Source organism: Sebastes fasciatus, chromosome 17 (genome assembly GCF_043250625.1).
Source record: "Sebastes fasciatus isolate fSebFas1 chromosome 17, fSebFas1.pri, whole genome shotgun sequence".
NCBI lineage: Eukaryota > Metazoa > Chordata > Actinopteri > Perciformes > Sebastidae > Sebastes > Sebastes fasciatus.
The window spans coordinates 20,122,588-20,143,378 of record NC_133811.1 but is presented as its reverse complement, the minus strand read 5'-3'; the positions used below and the strand labels follow the sequence as shown (position 1 = coordinate 20,143,378).

The 20,791-nt window shown below is 40.5% G+C and overlaps 1 protein-coding gene across 8 annotated transcripts in view; it reads left to right on the top strand.

Annotated features, from left to right (window-relative positions):
• Positions 1-20,791, top strand: part of csmd3b (CUB and Sushi multiple domains 3b) — a 408,609-nt gene that overhangs the window by 189,519 nt on the left and 198,299 nt on the right. For 7 of the 8 annotated variants that reach the window (XM_074614488.1, XM_074614494.1, XM_074614492.1 and 4 more), the window contains one exon: positions 15,038-15,245. In XM_074614488.1, the coding sequence (XP_074470589.1) occupies positions 15,038-15,245 (208 nt within the window). The remainder of the gene's footprint in view (positions 1-15,037; positions 15,246-20,791) is intronic. The other variant, XM_074614493.1, reaches the window with a different exon arrangement.

The following is a 20,791-nucleotide window of genomic DNA, read 5'->3' as shown; positions in this document are numbered from 1 at the left end:
TTAATCAATGTTACCATGGATTAAAACACGTGGCAGTTTTGTCCCTGAGATATAGAATGTGCTGGAATGCTAACCAGACATTAACTACATTAGATCCTGTAATGTACTGTACGTGCCAGGGTAAAACATATACCGTGATAGCTCTACACTTGTTCAGGAAGCTGTACAACAGTGTGTGAAGATTAAGCACTGTGAAGATTGTTTAAAGATGTTGTGAGTATTAACTAAATAATGTTGAAATGGGTTGCGCAATGTCCAGTTTTTGGGTTTGAGAACTTAAATCTCCTCAGGCGATGCATGTTTTAAACACAGAAAGACACGTTGTGAATAAGATATTAGAAGCGCGTTGCATTGCATTTCTCCCAGAGGAGCACTTAAGCCTCATGAATAATTCAAACACACACTAACTCACAGACACTCGCAAACGCACGCTACCCGCCAACAGACATGCACAGATACACATGCTCACGCTGGGCGTATGTGCGCACACACACATCTTGATACCAGGCAGTTCCTTTATTGATCTCCGAGTATTTAAAACTGCCTGAAATGGACCTTTCCTAGTAGAGGGTGGAGTGATTGGTGGAGTGAACGTTTGCTGGTGAAAAAAAGAGATCGGGAATGAGCAGAAGAGGATGTTAAGTAGAAAGGCAAAGACAGGAGCTTTGCAGCGTCGTGCATGCAACATTCATGTGAGCAACCACATTGAACAAGAACTGAATTCATGGTCAGAAAAACTGAGAAGGTGGGGAGTGGGAGGAAAAACAAAACCTTAAAGAAACGATAGAAAATGGGAAAAACAAGGTGCTTCAGGCGGCAGTAGAGAGAAAGTTTCCAGCACTTTGTTCTCTTGCCTTTTATTAAACATTCAGTAGAGACAGAATGAGACAAAACCACAAGCGGTGAGCAGATCAAAATACTCAGACACTGTTTGGGTATCAGCCAGATACAAACATAATCCTTGGGCTTTCCATTATGCATGCTATTTTCCATTTTTGTAACATAATTGTTGCACTTCGTGACAAATTTTGTATTCGACTGTGTCGGTTTACTGTAATAAATTGGACGAATTTTATCATTTTTTCCCAAACCCAAAACCTAACCGAAAACTAGCTTCTTAGTAAAGTAAGCACTGGTGAAATGTTCACAGTTTGGAGTGTTTCTTTTTACTCTTCTGTCCTTTAAATACATTTTCAATTTTCCTACCGCACCTCCCTCACACACATCATAACACTCATACTGTATCTCTCGATATCTCTGTGTGATATTATCTGAAATTCTTATCTTTAACTCGCTCTATCTGGCGATCTTTCTTTCTCCTTCCCTGTCTGTCTCTGTCTACATCCCACTTTTGTCTATCTACCTCTGTCTCTGGCGTTGCTCTCTGTATTCATATTTCTCTATCTCTCTCTTTATCTCACCATTGTTCTTGCTAATCCTCTCAATCGCTGCCTTGATCCATCTCTATCCAATATTCATCCATCTTCCTTTCCATTTCTTTCTTTTCCATCTCTTTCTCCCTCTCCCCGTGCTTCTGTTGTGTCTTCTAATTGGTTTTCTTTCCTTCCAGCCAGTCAGTTCTTCATTAAATCATCTGTCATCATCTCGGTTTGGTCTGTCATCTGTCTTTCCCACTCTCTCTCAACCTCCCTCTCTCTCACTCTCTCTATCTCTCTCTCACGTCTTTATCAGTAGTCATCAACATTTTTTGACAACTGGATGATAGATGCAACTTCTCAAATGTTAACTTAATGCATTGGTATAGATGGGTCCGTCCTGAAAAAGCTCTATAGTTGCCGTTAACGGTGTTGAATGATGGGGATAGATGGGAACATTGTTACTCTCCAACTTCATCTACGTAGCCATTCATTAGTTTGCAGTTCTTGAATGTCTCTCTTTATGTGTAACTCTCATTTTCAAAATGACTTCATTGACGTCATTGCAAAAAGTAGTTTATTAAAAACAATTCCGTCCTCTCTCTCTCTTTCACAGGTCAGGTTGCATACAATTTATTCACGAAGCTCTTAAAAGAGGTTTATAATATTGCTTGAAAAGGCAACAAAACATAAATACAGATAAAAGCAGAGTCAGAGTAATCACAGGAGCATCTCTTTGTTTTGCCGTCGCTCTTATTCTGTTGCTTTCTATTTTCACCAATGAAACACTAATTGACTGAGAGTCTCAAAGTCATCATAGACACTGCTCTTTCCCCCCCTCCTCTCTCTGCTCCTTGTCTTTCCTTTCTATCTCAGTCTCTTTATCTCTTCTGATCAGTTTCCGTCCCTTCTCTTCCTGTTCTGTTTTATGTGACTTCTCTTTCTAGCATGGAAGCTTTCTGAACACAAGTGAACATCAATGACGTAGGGCTAGGCGGTATATCGACTTTAAAGGTTTATCAATATATTTTCAAACGAGATATAGGAGGAGACAATATCGATGCATAACGTTTCTTCCGTAAAGCCGTGCCACTGTATGGATCTAGTTTCTCTCAGCGCGGTCAAGGAACCCCTTTGAAAATGGACATGTCAGTTTATCCTTGCCAAAATGTATTGTAAGTTTGCAGCGTTATTTAGCCTAAGTTTTCTAGTTTCATATGATGCCAGTATCTTCACTCATTAAAAAAAAAATACATCGAGCAAAGTGAGATTTAGCATAGTTCAAATTATTGACGGCAAGACTAGATGTTAACATGGACACCTTTTTGCTCTTGAAATCTTGCAGCATAACCTGTTACATCCTGTATCGATTTGCATTTAAATGCCCAAGTATTGATTATGGAAAGCAAAAAATAAGGTCATCTATATACATTGTGAAGGTGTAATGTGGCTTGGTGGTGGTTTGTACATGTGACCAGCTTGCTGACTTTTTCTTGACTGATATTGATCAGCATGTCTCCGTGTATAAATTGATTAAGTAGGGCTAAATATCCACTAGATAAAGGAACTAGTGTCTGACTTTATGGTTGTGGTTGATCTGTGTCACGACTCATGTTGCATTTGCCTGTACAGACCATAGATGGCTTGTCAGAAACTGTTTGGAAGAGGACATTTTAACTTTTGTCTCATAAGCATTTCTGAGAGACTGTCATCACTAGAGACATGTGGCATTTTGCTATCAAATTCCTTGTGACAGTACCTTATTATTGTGACGGTACTCGGTGACAGTAATCTAATAACTCTCTTTTTAGAAAGACACATCACTTTTCAAAGTGTCATCTTTTTTTTTTCATTTTATCATTTTATGCCTCTCTTCTTGTACATGGCTTATCTAATAGAACAATTATCTTACCTGCCTTCATTATTCACACACTGAAGGTACACTGTGGATGTTTCTTGTAAACAAACAGTTTTGTCTGCATTCAGTGTATCTCACCATAGCTTTGTGTATGTTGTCCGTGAGACCTAACATACATGTAGGATACTTTGAAACCTGTTGTGTACACCGTTAAGACATCTTATTCCCTGCCTTTTGCTTGTGCATTTGCTACAGTCCTTGGCGCATTACTGACGTCATATAGCTTGCATGCAATGGAACTTTGCGTCAGTTCAGGCAGAGCACTAAAGTGGCGGTCATGTTGGCCGTTGGGCATCACCTGTCGCATTCATTCTCAGTATCACTGGCTTGTTCATGTAACATCTGTTTGGCTAGTTGCTGACTAAATAACATCCCGTCACATTCATACAAGTGTACATGGCAGCCCTTGTAAGTGTCAGTTCTCACTATACTACTATCACTATCACTGCTATGATGCCAGCACTGCTTGCTTATACAACTCCACCCACCGCCCCAAACTCATGGGATTTAAGCCTATAGCTTTTCAACTATCTTTGATCCTGTACTATTATGTGTTGGATGGCCAAGTCCTTGACATAAGTGTCTCTGACTGAAGTACACATTTGCATTATAGCCCTCTGCAGTCGGCAGGAACATGAATCACTGTATTGTGATAGTGTTTCTAATATTTTGTCCGACCCATTTATATCAGTGAGCGTAGGCTAAATAACAGACACACCTCTCTATGTTTAGCTCGGTTTACCGAATAAACTGGCAACTAAGTGTAGTTTTTGAAATTTGCTTATGTGTGTGTGTGTGTGTGTCCGCACAGGAGAGGGAAGGATTGAGAAGTAAAGAAGGGCAGGAGAGACAAGAGTTGAATGTATTTCATCAGGGCTGCGATGCGTTAAACTCTCAGTATGCAGCTATTTGTTTAAGATGTCAGGGATGACATTTAACACCAACCAACACCCAGGGTCTCTCTCTCTCTCACTCTGTGTCTCTCCCATACACACACATGAATGAAAGTACATTCAAAGACACAGACGCAAAATCAGGGACGGACACAGGTGAACACACACACACACGCACACACACAAACGCACACACACACACACACACACACACACACACACACACACACACACACACACACACACACACACACACACACACGCACACACACACACACACGCACGCACACTGTCAAACATGCTCATGAAGAGACACACAGTCTGACCCACCCACTCTCAGAGAATAAAAGAGAGGGAGACGGGGGAGGGTGAAGGAATGAGAGGTAATACTTATAAATCACAACTTTAGGAGTTTGTCGTTACGGTTGATAATTTAGAAACTCTGTTTAATGACCAAATGAGAAAACAGGGACGCTAGACTCATCTATCTCAATACTGCTCTGGAGTCAGACAGCGAGAGAGACGGAGAGGCTTTTTTTTCCCATCCACCTTCTTTTTTTTGTTTACTCTCAACTTGTGTATACTTTGTCCATTTCTGTTGCGTTCCATTTGATTTGTCATTTAGTTTAACATGTCTTACCTCCTTTTGCACTCCTTCTTCTAACTGCATGTTTTTGTACTTTGTACTTCCTTTCTGTTGGGGCAAGAGGGTGGTTCAGTTAGAGCTACCACTCTAAAGCCACAGGATCTGCAGTGCTGAAGTGTCCCTATGCAAAAAACTGCATCCATCCCAGCATATATACATACATAACTTCATAACAACTCATAACAACACAGCTTCATAGCAACAAATGATGCATAGCTTCATAACAACACATACTATATCTTCATAACAGTAGATAACAACACAGCTTCATTACAACACATAACACATGGCTTCATAACGGTACATAACAACACATAACACATGGCTTCATAACAACACAGCTTCATAGCAACGCATAACACCACGGCTTCATAACAATACATAACAACACATAGCTTCAAAAAAACACATAATGACACATAGCTTCATAACAGTACATAACAACACATAACACATGGCTTCAAAACAACACATAACATCACAGCTTCATAACAATACAGAACAACAGATAGCTTCATAACAACACATGATGACACAGCTTCATAGCAGTACATAACAACACATAACACATGGCTTCATAACGGTACATAACAACACATAACACATGGCTTTATAACGGTACATAACAACACATAACACATGGCTTCATAACAACACATAACAACATATCTTCATAACAATGCATAACAACACCCGCTTAATAAATACACATAGCTTCATAAAAACACATGCCAACACAAAGCCACAATAACAACAAGTTTTCCGAGGCCTGGCTTGACAATCCCAAATACAAAGCCTGGTTAGTAACAATTCCAAATGGGAAAAGAAAGCTGGATGCAAACTGTGTAAAATCTTGTCAGAGCATCTTCCCCGAGTCACAAAGTCAAAAATGGTCTGAAAATCTACCAGAAATGTGAGTCTGGATAAGTATGGAATTTTGAAATGGAACATGTGTAGCAACCCTGTGTGATGTAGTCCATCTTGTCATCTGCCAAGGCAAGCGAGCAGTAGGATAAACAGAGTATCACCTTAATGTTATTACAGAGTTTTTTTTGCCAATACTAGCCAAGCAATAGCCACGGTATTCAAATCTGGTATTGTCACCTTCTGACATAAGTTAAGGGGGGTCAGTAGTGAGGGCCAAATGGCATCAATAATGGGAAGCGTAGAATCACAGTATAATGAGAATCAAATTGTGTCTCACTATATGTGTCAGGGTCATGAGGCTAGTGTAGGAAAAAATAATCATGATAGCGATCTATCTATCCATCAATGTCTACTCACTCCATGTCTCCTTCTGGTGATTTACCATTAAATCACTCTTCTGCCCTAATTGGTCTAAATGTTGGGCTGTTAGTTGACTGGCAGACAACATCTGTTCTTTGATTTGTGGACAGATGGTGGGATGAGATGAAGGTCAGCATGGTTACTAGTTGTGTGTGTGTGTTTGTGTGTGTGCACCCTAAACGCTATGACTGTCTAAAATGTAATGCTGGCAGGCAGAAGAGGGCAACCAATATGTTTATAACAAGGTTTAAAAGAGTGATAGAAACACATGATAGCAATATGCGAGGGGGGAAAAAAAGAATGATGGGAACGGCACTTAGAAAGGACTGCATTTGAAGTTAATAAATCCCAGTTACAAGGGCAGCTACAGAGATGAGTCACACTAAGTTGAATGTGGGTATTTGTCTGCTTTAAATGTGTTCTGACGCTTTTGTGAATTTCCTCTGAAAAATGTGTCAGCAAAGTCACAAAACATTTGATATACCTGAATACCTGAGGGGGGCCTCCTACATCAGCAGACAGTGGTCACACGTTGAAGCTCACAGACAGGGACATAGACAATCTAAACAGGATATATTCAACCCAACAAAACAGCTTTAAAAGCAACCACTGAATTGAATCAACATCTGAGTAAATCTGAAAAAAAATAGTCCACCCTGATCTTCACAAAGCCGGTATTTATGATAGGGCTGCAATGATACAATGGCACATTCCGGGTCTGAAGAGATTAAAACATGTACTTGTGGAAAAAGTTAAGTCATACAGTATATCATGATTTATTCCGCGTCCAGATGGGTTTACATTTGGCAAAAGGAAGGATGCCTTTAGCCCACATGTCTGCTGCATGGTCGAATAGCAGCCAAGGAATAAGAGACCATTTTACAAGACCAGATGGTGCAAACACTGTTCTCTTGATGCATCATTTTCCATACACACTACTGAAACGTAATTTCCTGAACAACTAGATTAAGTCAGCTGTCTTCCCTGGAAGTTCTTATGGTGTATTTCTGTTTCATTTGCGCTTCAGTGAACTGCAGGCTATACCCTGGAAGAACAGTCCAATATCCTGTTACACACAGTGCAGGGCTGAAGCATCAAGAAAGGCAAATAGTGGCCCTACTTTTGTATATGAAAATGAAATGCAAACATATAGAGTAAATGGGCAGACTAATTCAACTGATTAAAACAGACCATTATATCGTAAAAGCCAGAATATCAGTAGTGGATATACACTAAATGGCAACTTTCCTGAACAGAGGAGATGTTGGAAAGGAGACAAAGGTTGAACAGAACACCATGTGAGCCTCCAACGGAGACTGTCCTCCAATGGAAAACCCACAGCATCAGTTGTTTCAGCAAATATCCCCAAACTATACATTCACGTCCAAGTGACAAAGCCCTCTAGTGGCAGTAGAAATTATGACAGTGAGCGTGAAGGAGGATGTAGTGTGACACGGTTATAAAGACACAATCTGCTTTTTAAAATGTGTATTTATTTGTTAAAACAAGTGTGTTAAAATAAGTAGGACTGAACATAATCATAAAAAATAAAAGATCTGGGGAATGAAGTGTCAACTTGCTGGGAATGAATAACGATAGTCGTTTGAGGAAATGATGGATTTGATTCATGGCACACTTTTTAAATAACATACTTTTTTTTAATCTTTGGGCTTCGGGGACGGTATCAGGAATTTTCAAGTCAAAAGGCTCAAGTCTAAGTGAAATCACGAGTCATTGATGTTAAAGTCCAAGTAGAGTTACAAGTCTTTTTTGATTTTGTTAAGTCGAGTCTAAAGTCATCAAATTTGTGACTCGAGTCCTCACCTCTGCCCTAAGCCTAACCAAACCTTAACCATAGCAGAAAAAAAATGTTAATTTTAGTAAAAGTTAAAGACATTGACAGATGATGGTGTCCTGTCAATAGGGGCGTCATATCAGAAGATGCTTCTATGTATCGGTATAGGATATTTACAATTTTCTTTTGTGTGTGTGTGTATAATTTGGAGGACTTTGTGCTCCAAAAGGAGGGCACACGTTACAGGCTCACATAAAGTATAGGTTGTATGTATAGAAATATAGTAGTATAAATATACTTTCTCTGCAATCTGATCCATAAAATCAGTTTATATGGGTCACAATAACATTTCTGCCTATACCCCGTCTTTTTTTTTTTTAAATCGCTTGTATGCACATTGTTGCTGGACTGCATCTAAAAGCTAAGTTGAATTCCATTTCTACAATGCCACTGATGCCAGCACTAGTTTTGCGGATCTGATGGATCTGTCTATAAGATCCCATTGTTATGCATACAGAACTGTTACTTAATGCATCCTGGCATGACTGGACGGTGAAAGTGACATTGAGACCACAAGTGAAATTGCACCCTCTGTGCTTTCAGGCAGCAGCTGCAGAAGGAAGCTTGATGAGTTGCCCAGTAACTCCTCAGACCAGGGGAGGAAATTTATTATGAAGAATAATATAATAATATGCTGGATCATTTGTGTGCACATGTTTTAAAAGTCTTCCTCCTGTCTTATTCAGTCATTCATGGCAGGTAAACTGAGGTATTAGAGGTATGGAGGGGAGTGATGAGGGAGAAAGAGTGCTAGCTATATATATTCAGCTTCCCAGCATATGGGGGCAAGAGGTTGATGGATGGGTGGGTGGATGTAGATAAGAGAGCAGGAGGGATGGATGGATACAGCCTGAAGAGAGAGGAGAGGAGAGGATGATGTAGATGGCCCATAATCCTTAGAGGCTGACAGCACACTGGGTCTTCTGTGATTGAAGTCTGTATGTGTGTGTGTATGCGTGCGTGTGTGTGTATGTGTGTGTACGGATCTGATAGTGATAGTGATCTGCCTATCAAAGTGATGCAGGGAAGGAATGGAGTTATGGGATAGAGGGGGAAAGGAAGAGGGGGAAGAAACGGCGAGTGGGGAAGAGAAGAGAGAAAGGGATGAGGCCAGTAAAGCCATTAAACATAAAATCAATCAGCAGAAAGAGAGAGAGAGAGAGAGCGAGGGACGGAGAGTGAAATGCGGAGAGAGTAAGATCTTAAAAGAAAGACACAGCGAGACGGAGAAGGATAAAGAAGGAATCCTCAGATGACTGCGATATTGATGACAGCACAGTGGGGAAGAGGGGATGAACGGATGCGAGAGAGGGGAGGCAGGATAAGGAGGCTAAGAACGAGTGATCAAAGCACCCCGGGCCATGAGAGAGAATGAGCAAAGGGAGGGTGAGATGGGGAGAGTTAGGACGGGGGTGGGGGGATGATGATGAGGAAGGAGAAGTGGGAGGGTGAGAGAGGCAAGGCTGAATGAGGAAGAGAAAAGGAAGTATGGAGGGGAGAACAGAGGGAGGGAGGAGGAGTGGAGGAGAATATGTGCTGTTTTACTTTTAAAATAATCTTGATACAGAAATGGTGTAGAGGAGGGGCGTACCGAGCAGAGACCAGTAGGGAAGCAAAGAGAAGTGGTGCTACAACAACATCTAGACAGAGCGAGGGATGGAAAGGCAAAAAAGGGCAACACCAGTTCACTGATGTGATAAGAAATGAAGGCAACATGGTCAACACTACCTCTCACAACACATACAGTCACACTCAATACTAACATATAGCGCCCTCCCTCCACACACACTTTCCTTCCTCCTGTGGGTCAGTGCGCTGGGGCATGGGCATGAGTTCAGCCTCCCCAGGTTGCTGTCTGAAATAGAAAGCAGAAAACGAAACAGAGCAGAACAGATAGTCCTCACTACCTATAGATTTACCCCCTTATGCTCATTTATCTTCTGGTTTTCTAAATCTTTCACATGTAATATGTGTTTATCCATGTGTAATGCAGAGATAATATAACAAAATCGGACAAATTCATGCAGGTTCACGAGAAACTCCCTCAGCTCAGAACTCCAGCAGGGCTCTCGGAGCTCCGGCGGGAGGTTGGAGAAGCTCTGCGCCTGGCAGCGGCGGCTCCTCCTCTGGCCAGGAGCAGAGCTTCATCTCACTGCTCCGCTGGTCCCCTCTGGGAGCCAACAACAACCCCACGCTACTGTAGGCCCAGGCCGTATTGCTGGGCCCGCTGGAGGGAAGGGAGGCACGGGGTAACTAGAACCAGGATGGCGCAAAGCAGATTTGTGAGACGCTGCTGCTGCGGTAAAATTGGAGGTTTTCAAAAGGTACTCTGGTGCTTGGAAACACTACCACTTGTGTCCAAAGAGACCACCAAAAGCAACACAAAACCGTGACTATATCAAACATAATGTGTCCGTGGGGATTGTGACACCAATGTAAAGTGACTTACATAGTAATGTTACTTTTGAACAGTAGGCCTAGTGCATGTAAGTACATGCATAACCCAACAATTTCTAACTTTGAGAACACACCCACAGTGAGGTGCAGACCACCACAAGTCCATCAAAATGAATGCCATTGTTAGAGATTCTTAACTACATGTAAACTTATGTACAGTGGATGGATGCATGGACAAGATGTAGATATGAGAAAAAAAAAGTTTGTAACCTAGCGTAACAAAACAACAGTGCTTTAAAGTTTTAATTTGCTGTTCTAACTGGGAGATTTTTGGATAACCCTAATCCATAATACAGTATCTTGAATCTAGCCAATGCACACAGGTTTAGGTTCAACCTTGACTGAACAGGGTAATTCACCAAATGTCAGTCACGTCGCTATCAGTCATCTCGTAATGATTTTATAATCAATAACTTTCATTTTGTGTCTCATTTTGAAGCAATCTCCACTTATGCGTTGGATGTGGCTTCAATGACCTCGGTGCTCCGTAGTTGTCAGCCTCAGATTAATTTAAATGCTTATTGGATTTAAAGATTTCGGCTGTAAGCTGATCAGACACGTATGTAATGAAATTCCATTCTCTGACTCAGATCATTTTTATTCAATATGCTATGCTTAAAAAGCAAGCTACAGTATGTTTGAATCATCACAGAAAAATAACAATATGGAACAGTATTCACTGTCACCTGCTTGTAATGGTGAGATTGTTTTAATAGTGACATATTCATTTTAACAGCTGCTGTAAAAAAAAAAAGAAGAGATGGGAGCAGAAAATGATGTGAGGTAGACACAGTAATATTTAATACTGTCACACAGATGTCCCATCATGATTGATGGAGCAGGGGCGAGCGATATCCAGAATTAGCAGGTGCGACATGGAAAGTTGACTGGTTCCGTGTCATGTCTGATGCACGCACATTTAACAGAAGGTAATCAGTGTTGGCTATAGGTACGTGGTCTTCTCCCCCACCCCTCCCCCTGTGAACACCCAACAAATGTCACTTTTTATTAGAGCAGCTGCTCCTGAAGCGGTCTCTGCACAGCCCCGCCGTTACTAGATGACACACATCGGAATAAGTGAGGATCCTAATTGCATCATGTGTCATCTAAAATTATCACATGGAGTCCTCACATGGCTCCCAGGTTTCCTCCACGATCTACATCAGTATTCAAGTCGGATATTTAAAAAAAAGTAATGATTAAAAAAAATGTTTTATGCTACAGGTCACAGTAATGCATTTTGAGTGACACAAATCCAGTACATCATGGCTGAAAGCCCTTGATGCTACAACATCATAATGTCAAGTTCACCAAAGGTCCACTGCACATAAGAGTCGCTGCTCACTAGTTTAGTAATCTGTTTTTTTTATTTCACAAGTTCATTTCCTCTTCTTTAATAAGAGCCACACATCAGTGCACCTTGAGGCCGTTCCACCTGTCTGTCAAGTGTCACTGGCACATCAGTAAGCTGGAGGACTGGAAGAGGGGCGTGTGTGTGTGTGTGTGTGTGTGTGTGTGTGTTTAAATGCATATATATGTGTGTGCATGCGGGTGCGTGTCCACCAGTGCTTGCGTTTCCACGTCCTGTGGATAAACCTGTGACAGCTGTCATCCTGAAAGCAGCACCCTCTCCCAAGCTGTGGACACACACACACACACACACACACACACACACACACACACACACACACACACACAACTGCATCATTGCTCTTCTGCAAATGTGATGGGGTCTCAGCAGGGCTTGGTTCAGGGTGTTGGGTCATTTATACGAATCTCTTTGACTGTCTAGCTGTGGAAGGAATGTCTGTCTGGATAACTGAATGGCCTGTCTGTTAGTGCCTGCCTGCCTGCCTGCCTGTCTGTCTGTCGGACTGACTCAGCTGCCTATATGAATCTGTTTTGAATCAATGAATTGTTGTATAAATAATGCATTTCTCTACTTCATTTTCAATACATCAGCACCTGTAGTTTGGGACAATGCACGTCTTTGTCACCAGCTTGTGTCAACACATTTTGACACAAGCATCATTCCTACTAAGGTGAAAACAAATAAAAAGCTTGTATTGTTCCCAACTTCACGCTCTGATCTATTGAAACAAGGCTCGCTCTATCTTAAAGGGATAGTTTTGGATGTTTTGAAGTGGGATTGTATGAGGAACTTCTTCATAGTCAGTGTAATACTTACAGTAGATGACGATGGGCACACCCCCAGCTTGGAGAAACAAGACAGGAGTACCGACATGGAAGCAAAGCAATGTACTGCTGTGGATGGCGGCAGCAACAAAACGTATTTTAGCCACCTAAAAGAAAATCCCACCTAAAAAAAAAATCTATATCAGTTTAAGTGTACGCTATATTTAGAATATTTTCTGATGGGGAAGTGAACTGAAAGTGAAACTTATCTGCACTGTTTTTGTCAGCGGAGTCTGGTGGCTTTGAAGAGAGCATAGATAAGTTTCACTTTTAGTTCAGTTCCCTCTCGGAAAGGGCTGTCTGACGGCAAGGTAAAGTGGTGAAAATATCCTAAATATAGCGTGCACTTAAACGGATATTGATTTTTTTAGGTGGCTAAAACATGTTATATATTATAAATATGTTAAATATTGCTTTGCTCCAGTGTCGGTGGCGTGCCGACCGTCATTTACTGTAAGTAATACACTGACTATGGATAAGCACCTCATAAAACGCCACTTCAAAAACACCCAAACTATCCCTTTAAAAATCATTTCAAACCACCTATTTTGTTTCATCCTGTTTTCTTGTTTCCTATCTGATACAGTTTGTACCAACCCTTTGCCTATTCCAATCTGGTTCTATATTATTTGTTTCACTCTAGTTCTGTTTGTCTCCGTTTGTTCCTATCTATTTATGTTCCCCCCGTTATCCTCCATGTATTTCCTGTCTCTACTCAGTGCACTCTGTTCTGTCCGATTTTCTAATATCTTTTCTAATATGTTTCTATTCATTCCTATTGGTTATCGTCTGTTTGCTTGATGTGAGTCTCGGACCACAGTCATTCTCTGTACCCCTCCTCTGTGGGTGGAGTCTGGCTTGGTCCCCTACCTTATCGCTGTCATCTGTACATGCATCCCCTCGAGGCAGCACCGCCTGGGTGAGCCTAAAGGATGGTGCATGTATACCTGACAGCGCCTGTCTACACTCTTATAAAGGATGTGTCTTTTCCATCTTATCAGTGAGTGCAGTTTAAGGACAGCACACACATGGGTGTTTCTCCGTCTTCTCTTAAATGCTGATGATATCAACATGTGATGTGTTGCAGAGTTATATAAATCATCCCAAATTGCACTCACTGGTGTGTAGGAAAATGCACGTCTGCTGTAAGAGTGTGTTACATACAGTATTGCCTCTTTTATGTATAACTATAAATTATACAGGTATAATTTATACCATGTTTTCAGTCAGACTTGAACGCTCTCAGAAAAAAAGGATCAACGTTGTATCTTTCATCACTGGGGCAGCGGATACTCGGCTGGGCTCAATTTGCTTTTCTATAAATACCTTTTTTTAAAAGATGTATTTCAACCGATTGGGAAAAAAACATTCATCGATCCACGCCGTGTTTGGAGAAAGTGAATTGAGCCCAGCCCTCTTCAATATCTTGCCGTACAACCAATGTCCCAGTGACAAAACAAGGTACAATGTGGTATGTTTTTTCTCCGTGAGTGAGTCTATATAAATTATATGTGTATAATTTATGCCGTGTGCACAGCGCAATCCATGTGTCTTTATCTGTTATCCAATAATCAGTACTACTACTCAATTATGAATAATACTATCAATCAGATGTGATCAACAATTAGAGAAAATTTGGCAAATTTACTATCACATCTAGTCTATATGTTTTGGAACTAATTGATACACTGACACCAGCCAATTGGGAAACAGCTGAATCTAAAAGTTCCTTGGTGGTGATTGGAGGAGACGAGAGCAGAAATCTGTGATTGGACAACTTACCTTGTTATTGGAGGAGAGGACAGCAGCTCTGAGTGTGACAGGAACTGCAGCCTAACCCTTAGACCCCCCAACCCCTCAACACCCCATCCCCCCGATTCTAACTGGCTAAAATAAAACCGCATCATTCTCCAAAATCTACTGGCTTAATGGGAGAGAACTATGACCATGTATATGCTTTTTTCATATCTACTTCATATCTGAAGTGTGATGTAAGCTCCATATTTTCACAATATGGTTTGCTAATATGACTTGACAGTTTATGTGTCATTAGAAAGTCATCCATTTCTAACATTCAAGCCACAATATAACATAATGAGCCAAGAGTGTACCTTTAATATACTCAAATGAAGGTACCTCATAGAGGGAGAGAGGTGGGGAGTTGGGCTGGCTGACCTGTAATCGATTTGAGGCGTTTAAGAATTTGATCTTAATTGCTAATTTGGTAATAAATTGAATTAATACATTTGGAAATTGATCCGCCCCATCTTATATAGCCGTTAAATTCAAAATAATTCATCCAAAAAGCAAGAAATTTAATTTAATTAACAAAAAAAAAAGTCCGCCCCTCGGTCCCTCCTCCACTCCCTAACCCAGGTTTTCTATTTGTCACTCTGATTTGATTGACAGCTGAGGACACATGTGGGGGCACTGTGAGGGGCGGCAGTGGGGTGGTGACCAGTCCCGGTTACCCCGGCAACTATGGTAACCAGGCCGACTGTACATGGATCCTATTGGCCGAACCTGGAGACACCATCTCTGTCATCTTTACAGACTTCCAGACAGAGGAGAAGTACGACTTCCTGGAAGTTGAGGGATCTGAACCACCAACCATTTGGTGAGTCACAGTTATTTAATTAATTCATACGTGCGTGTGTCGCAGTCATGATGTTGCTGGGAAACCGGATGATGTGAAAGTGGCAGAGCTGTCCGTTTATCAGCGTCCAATTCAATATTTCATGTTTTTCGAACAATTTCGGAAACGCAGTGGAGAGATGATTCACGGTTCAGTGTTAAATTGCAGGAGGGTACAAGACATATTTCCAGTTGTAAGAGACATACAATCATCCGGATGATGCAAATGAAAAATATGTACATATCGTACTACAAATTTCAGGGGTGGATATTGAGGTTTTGACCGGGTGGCTTGAAAAATGAAAAATGAAAAATACGGTATGTGAATATCCATTATTTCACGGCACAAATGCAGGTAGGTTAAAGTTGACATATCCAAACGAAAGTAGAGCGTTAGAGCATAAAAGAACCCACAGTCTGCAGCAGGAAAACATGTGGTAAACAGTATGATAGAGGTACAATAGAGCTCCACTGGACTCGTGCTGGTGGTGACGTGTGATCGTGGTGTTTGAAAAAAAAGAAAAGGATTCAGTTGACATTTTCTGACCTGGCATTTCTGCAAAGGTAGTGTAACCACGTAGCGGCTGAGTTTATTGAACAATTTAACCACACTTGGAGTACAGTAATAAAAAGTTAGAACAAGTAATAAAAATAAGTTTCGAACTCGAGTAAGAACAGGTAATAAAATGAAAATGTTATTACAGATATAAAGTACAGTTTTTATCTCTTGTTCTTGAAGTATTTTCCATGGAAAAAATAAATAAAATCTTGACGTATGATATGTGTGTGTGTGTGTGGGCGTGCACATGTTCATCCATCTGCATGGGCCTCGTATTTCAGAGATGAATTAATTGATCTGTGCTATTTTTTTTAGACTTTTAACAGCCCTCCATGGCTTTCTATCATTTTTATCATGTGTTTTCAGATGGTACACTCATAACAATATTTTATTGCGAGTGCTGCTTATCGACTGTTGGGTAAATTAGGGTATTGATAAACCATTGCTGTTGCTGTAACCAATTTGAATCTTATATGGTCGGGGATATTAGTGTGTGTGCGTGTGTAATTGATTTGGAAGTAATAACAGCTAGGAAACTGCTTTTAGAAAAGTGTTAGTGTGTCTATGCAGGTGCGTACCATCATGCTTGCTCATGTGTACCCTTGTGTGTATAGGTGTGCATGTATATATGTGTGTGTACAGTGGTAAACATGTTAAAAGAAGCACAGAAGTTGAGTGCTGCTGCTCAACAACTGACACATTTCCACCAATATCTCTTGTTGGTAACTGATCATGCTCTCCTGGTCACATTTCATTGCACTTATTCAATTGAAAAGTAATTTTATTATTCGTCCGAAATGCCATATTTGATCATTCATTGAAAAATGGCCAGATGGTGTTATTATTCACTTTCCATGATGTAGACATTAAATAAAGGCAAAACACTATTAATCCTCAAAGACAGGCCGATAAGGAGAATAAAACAAAGGTCGAAAGCAAACTTTTATGTTTGATTTCATTTATTTTACTTTGTTTTTATTTGACCTTCAATACAGTCTTGAGTTTGAAATCTCCTGGCCAAAATGACAGTGCAATTGTAAATATAGTACAAGACAACATACATGCAAAAGTAGACCAAGTAAAGTAGGTTGATCGTCAGTAATCACCGGTAATATTAGGGCTGTCAAAGTTAACGCTATAGCACGTTAATACAAATTTGTTTCAACGCCACTAATTTCTTTAACGCCTTAACGCAATTGATCTTTCAGAGGTTGTAGCCGGCTCAGCTTTAAAGTTAGAGTGAAGATACTGGTATCATATGGAACTAGAAAAACGTAAGGTATCGATTGGTACTAACCATGTCATACTAGATTTGTCACGAGGACAAACTGTCATGGCCATTTTCAAAGGGGTCCCTTGACCTCTGACCTACAGATATGTGAATGAAAATGGGTTCTATGGGTACCCACGAGTCTCCCCTTTACAGACATGCCCACCTTATGATAATCACATGCAGTTTTGGACAAGCAACAAAACATTTGTATAAGGCAAGTATATTTATCCACTCCCATATTGATAAGTGTATTACATACTAGACAAAACTCCCTTTAAGGTACATTTTGAACAGATAAATTGATTATGCTCTCAACTAGTACAGATATCATCTATGAGAGACACACATTCAATTTAAACATATCAATTTGTAACACATTTTAGGAAGCATAACGCCATTCAGAAAATTTGTTTCAAGGTTTCATTTTGAACTGGGAGCAAATACGAAACCTACAAAACTACTGTGAGAAATCACTTTCTTAAGAGTATTTACGACCAAAATATATTGCTCAGAGTTAGACTGTTGGCCTTTGGGGGGCGGTAGTGTGTGATTTAGTTTGACCAGACATGAGGGTCTTGGCTCATGTGAGATACTGCTGTGTAGTTATTTACTCGCTGAATTATCTCTCATACAGTATACTGAGGTCAGTGTGATTTTTCTCATATCTTGGATCTTTTTTCAGCAGCCAGGCTTATAATATGGTTGAACTGAGAGGAGAGCAGCGACATCCAGACGTACAGCCTGGAGCAAGACTTATACCAACTTGCCCTGGTGTTGCGAATAACTGAAGATGCTAAACTGACACGATTTACAGAGTTTTCTTCTATAGCTCTTGGTTTTCTACCAACTTAGGGAGTCAAAACCTTGAACAGTATAGTTAACTTCCAGAGCGGTAAGCAGCCTGTTTAATTTTCCCCTCTGGGATCAATATAATAAATACATGTATGCATTGTATTTTAGTAGAAAATACACAGGGAAAAATAATAATTTAAGAAATGACAGCGCCTGACATATACACATTAACAAATATTTCATATCAACCTTATTGTCCGTGTTAGTAAGAACTCTGTGTTCACAAACAGTGAGGCACTCACTGTGAAAGTATACTTTAGAAGGCACAAGGCGCCTAATTTAAGACTTTAATGGCTTCCCACCTGGAAAGAAAACAAAGCACTCCTGTGGGTAAGAGTGTCTTGTTCATCAGAGATGTCTGAAAAAGGGACATTGCAGAAACTGTGGATGAAAAAAAAAATAAAGTGGATGTGCTACAAAAGTCAGTCCATGGTTCCACTCCTGTCAAACATGAAGATGAAACAACGCTTGGCATAATATCAGCCAAACTGAACTCCCCAAGGAGTGGATAAATGTTCCCTAGTTTGAAATATTAAGTTCCTTTTGAGGCATCCTGATGACGGGGTCAGAATCTGGTATAAACAGCCTGGTCCCGTGGATTCTTTCATCCTGTAAATGGTGCAGGCTGCTGGCGATGTTGTAATTGTCTGGAGAATGTTTTCTTGACATGAACTATGCTGCACTAGACTCAGTAGTACCAATTTAGCATTGTTTGAATGCCAGAGTCTGCCTAGGCTTTGTTCCCTATCCAGGTGCATCCCCTCATAGCCGCAGTGTGCCTGTTTTTTTCAGTTGGATATCAGAAAGCATGCTTCATCTCCAGACGGCTCCAGGGAAATGACAGTGATGTTAGTTTCCTACAGTGACCTACAAAGTCCTCCCATCTCAACACAGTACAGCACCTCTGGAATTAGGTTGAATGGTATAGCGTGGGCGGCACAATGTGTCATTGCAGCTCATGGATGTGTGCTGGAAAATCAGCAGGGACTTTGTGACGTATAGAGTTAGCATGGACCGAGGTCTCTTAAAGAAGTCAGTCTGTTCTAGGGGAATAAAGGATGTTGCTGGCTGGGTGAAGGTGGATACTGATGGTGTATTCTGTGTTTGGCTTCTGTGTAGTATGGTGGGAGCATCGCAGAAATGAAAATAATCAATGGCATTTTTGATATTGGTTAGTCCTGTATGACATTTATAAAGTAAAAGTGTCAAATATTTGCAGGTTATAGCTTCTTAAATGTGAGGATTTTTCAGCGTTTCTCTGTTTCATATCCTTGTAAATTAAATATGTAGCATTTTGACTGGTGGCCAGACTACTAGACGTCACTTTGGGCTCATTAACTTGTCATGAACCTTATTGGAGGTGGGGAAGTTAACCCCTTACATTTTCCAAGCCCATCAGTTAGTCCTCATTACTGAAAGCCCTTTCCCCATTAAAAGCATCTGGGACTGTCTCTATATACAGTGGATGAGATGGCTCCATGTTTCCCCCTTGTACAGCACCAGGAGGAGCTTGTTGGAAAATAAATGAAATTGATTTTGTAGTTAGGTTCAGTGCGAAGATTGGAGATCAACAACTGATACTTGCTTTCACATGTGTCTTTGTCAGTGCAAGTATCGATGCAGGTTTGCATGTAAGTGCATGCTATGTAATGAGTAGGGCTGGGCGATATAGAGAAAATACAGAATCTAATACCTCGATATCGATATTGTGACGATATTGTAGGGTTGACCATTGGTGCGTTCAAAAAATATTTACACAATGAGACTTTTGATAAATAATCGTCAGTAATGTGGATATAATGATTTCGATATAATATCGCTATATTGCCCAGCTCTAGTAATGTGTGGCATCTATTCTCTTTCTGTGTATACACAGTAGCATCAGCTGATATTTGTCCTCTTTGTCCCCACGGAAACTCCTGAAGCTTGATATTGACAAAAAGTCACTCTGTAAACATTACTGTATCTATCCCCCATCTCTGTAAACAACCTTTATTTATCTGTCTTATCAGAATGATGATGATCACGGAAGAAAGAGACACATTGAAATGACATTAAAACAGCTGCGCAGGTAGCATACTAAATACTTTAAAGTCCAACTTTATGACCGTACATCAGCAATTACAGTGATAACTGTAGTCGGCTCAAATCAAAACCAAAGAAGTTTATTTTATCAAAGAGGAACTTGAAGCACAATGTAACCTTTAATGTGAGAGGCCGGGAACAAAAGGGACTTTCTTTAGAGGTGATCTTGACGACAGACTTCCACCAATGTGAATGCTATTAGCACTGTTAGCACTTAGCAGACTGGGAATCAGCCACAGCTGTTTCTGTTTGATTGGCCGTAATCTGTTGTCAGTCTTCTTTTCCTTTGTAAATTATGTGTTCCCTAGGCCTATTTGAGGTATCACATTGAAAACATTGGCCAGGTTCTGTAGAGACAATAAAAACACCTGACTGCTGTCTTTGGCGCTTATTCAGCAGTGATCCAAGCCAATGACAAATAATTTCTTAGGATTCCTGGCTACTTGATGGGGCGGGTAATTGTATTTTCACTGATGTTCATCTACTATTTTAAAATACTTTTTTTTTTCTGTGTTTCATTTGATACCATCCCATTTTTTCCCCACTTTACAACCCCGGCCCGATCACGGCCGGTGTGATCCCATCGCAAAATGGTCTCTAGTGGTCTTTGTCTTTGATTGGATTTCATCTGTTGTAGTGCATTCATGTGTTTTTTTAAGATATACGTAGTTATTGTTATATGTAACAAACACAGCCAAAGCACAATTCCAAAAATGAAAGAAACACAGAGGACAGATAAATATTCAGAAGATTACCTGCC